Here is a 2500-nt window from a genome sequence, read left to right on the forward strand (position 1 = left end):
CCTTTAATCTACTTCTGCTCTTTCCCAGCTGTTTCCGGGCAAGTGTGTGTGGTTGTACACCATCGGCGGCGTGTTAATGTCCGTCTCAGGTGAGGAGCACACCTGTGTGATGATGAAGATGATGATGGGAAGTGTGTGTGTGATGAAGGGCTGATGAGAGTTTTGTGAAACAGGGAAGTCGTCTCAGCTGCACTCACACTCGCTGAAGGAGCTGTACGAACAGACGCGCAGAGAGCATCGCATCGTTGCCCTGCCGACACACAGGCTGTTGCCACGGTAACCGCCTCCTTCTGTTACATTGTATGCATTTGAGTTATGAGCATGACACACACTTTCTGCAGCAACACATTTACCGATGTGTGTTTGATTCTGACCACACCTGCAAGAAAACTGAGAAACCACACACACACACACACAGAATATACATCACTCTTAACGGAACTTTGTTGTGACTTAATGACCCAAATTAAGGCTAACCAAAAGAGAGCAAACACACACACACACACACATAACACATACTTTCTCTGTCTCTCTCTCTCTCTCTCTCTCACTCACACACACACACACACACACACACACATACTTTCTCTGTCTCTCTCTCTCTCTCTCTCACACACACACACACACACACACACACCGACACACACACTTTCTCTCTCTCTCTCTCTCACACACACACACACACACACACACTCAGTCTAATCTCGCTCCTCTCATCGTCTCATAACAGGAAGTCCGCAGTCAGCACAAAGATTCCAGACACAAAGGGATGCAGGACGTGTTCAGTGGGTGAGGCCAGAAATCTTCATCACTTCTACTTTAAGCAGCTTCAGAAAGCTTCTGGTTATCAGAATGATTCACACTGGTTTAAGTATGTTCAGCAGCTCTGTAAACGAATGACTGTTGGCTGTGTGTGTGTGTGTGTGTGTGTGCAGCTCATAACGCTCAGAACGGCTGTGTGTTTCTGTGCTGTGCGCTGGAGTCCAGCGTGGTTCTGCTGCAGTGGTACGAGCCCATGCACAAGTTCATGCTGATCAAGGTGAGGAACACAGACAGTGTGACCTTTCACATCACTCGCCCACCGCACACACACACACACACACACACACACACACACACACACACACACACACACACACACACACACACACACACACACACACACACACACACACACACAACACACACACACACACACACACACACACACACACACACACACAAACACACACACACACACACACACACACAAACACACACACACACACACACACACACAAACACACACACACACACACACACGTCAGCACATATCTGTTCTGTTATAAATATGTTTCTCACTTCAGTCTCACTCTGTGTGTCGCAACGATCTTGCTTTCTGTCGACAGTAAACTAAAATGTTTGTGTAAAATCAACTTTTGTGACGTACATCACCATTTAAGGTTTTTGAAAGAAGTCTCATCTGCTCAACAAAGTGGCATTTATTTGATAAAAAAAAAACAGAAAAGTACAGTGAAATATTATTCTAGTGTAAATCCTCTGTTTTCTGTGTGAATCTGTGTTAAAGTGTAATGTATTTCTGGGATGCTCCGCTGTATTTTCAGCATCATTCCTCCAGTCTTCAGTGTCACATGATCTTCAGAAATCAGAATAATATGATGATTTACTGCTCAAGAAACATTTCTGATTATTATCAGTGTTGAACACAGTTGTGCTGCTCAATATTTCTGTGGAAACTGTGATGTATTTGATTTTTCAGGATTCACAGATGAACAGAAAGTTCAGAAGAACAGAAGTCTGTTACTGTCACCTTTGATCAGTTTAATGTGTCTTTAATGAATAAGATCATCAGTTTCATCATGTTCTCTGTTCTGTCTCACAGCAATTTGACTTCCCTCTGCCGACCCCGCTGCGTCTGTTTGAGATGATGGTGGCTCCGGATCAGGAATATCCTCAGGTTTATATCCGGGTGAGCAGAGGATCCGGGCCGTCACACCCCGTCCAGCTGGACTACATCGACCTGAACTCCAACACGTCCTGGTTCGCTGATACTGGACTCGGTAATGGATACACACACACACACACACACACACACACTCATGCAGCGCTGCAGAATGTCTCACGCATCTCTCTCTCTCTCTCTCTGTGTGTGTGTGTGTGTGTGTGTGTTTCTCAGAGAACCGCTGCGCTGACAGAGTTCAGCTGAATCAGCTGGACAGCGACACACTGCTAGTTTTGATGGACAGTGAGTATCATGTGACTGTGTCTGGAATATATACTGTGTGTGTGTGTGTGTGTGTGTGTGTGTGTGTGTATGATCTCTCAATCTTGGCTCATTATTATACAAAATGTGTTTAAAGGGGTCATACGATGTGATTTCAATTTCTCCTTTCTGTTTGGAGTGTTACAAGCTCTTGGTGAATAAAGAAGAAGATCTGTAATGTTGCAAAGACTAGAGTCTCAAATCCACCGAGATATTCTTTATGAGAGTTACGACTCA

The 2500-nt window shown here is 44.8% G+C and overlaps 1 protein-coding gene across 1 annotated transcript in view; it reads left to right on the forward strand.

The window, feature by feature from the left end:
• The first annotated feature begins 27 nt into the window (after nt 1–27).
• The window catches only part of LOC127956253 (mitogen-activated protein kinase kinase kinase kinase 5), a 4392-nt gene continuing 1919 nt past the window's right edge, over nt 28–2500 (forward strand). The window contains exons 1-6 of the mRNA XM_052554081.1: nt 28–89; nt 174–276; nt 731–789; nt 936–1039; nt 1883–2060; nt 2177–2245. Of these exons, the coding sequence (XP_052410041.1) occupies nt 77–89; nt 174–276; nt 731–789; nt 936–1039; nt 1883–2060; nt 2177–2245 (526 nt within the window). The 5' untranslated portion in view covers nt 28–76. The remainder of the gene's footprint in view (nt 90–173; nt 277–730; nt 790–935; nt 1040–1882; nt 2061–2176; nt 2246–2500) is intronic.

This window comes from Carassius gibelio, chromosome B4, assembly GCF_023724105.1.
Source record: "Carassius gibelio isolate Cgi1373 ecotype wild population from Czech Republic chromosome B4, carGib1.2-hapl.c, whole genome shotgun sequence".
NCBI lineage: Eukaryota > Metazoa > Chordata > Actinopteri > Cypriniformes > Cyprinidae > Carassius > Carassius gibelio.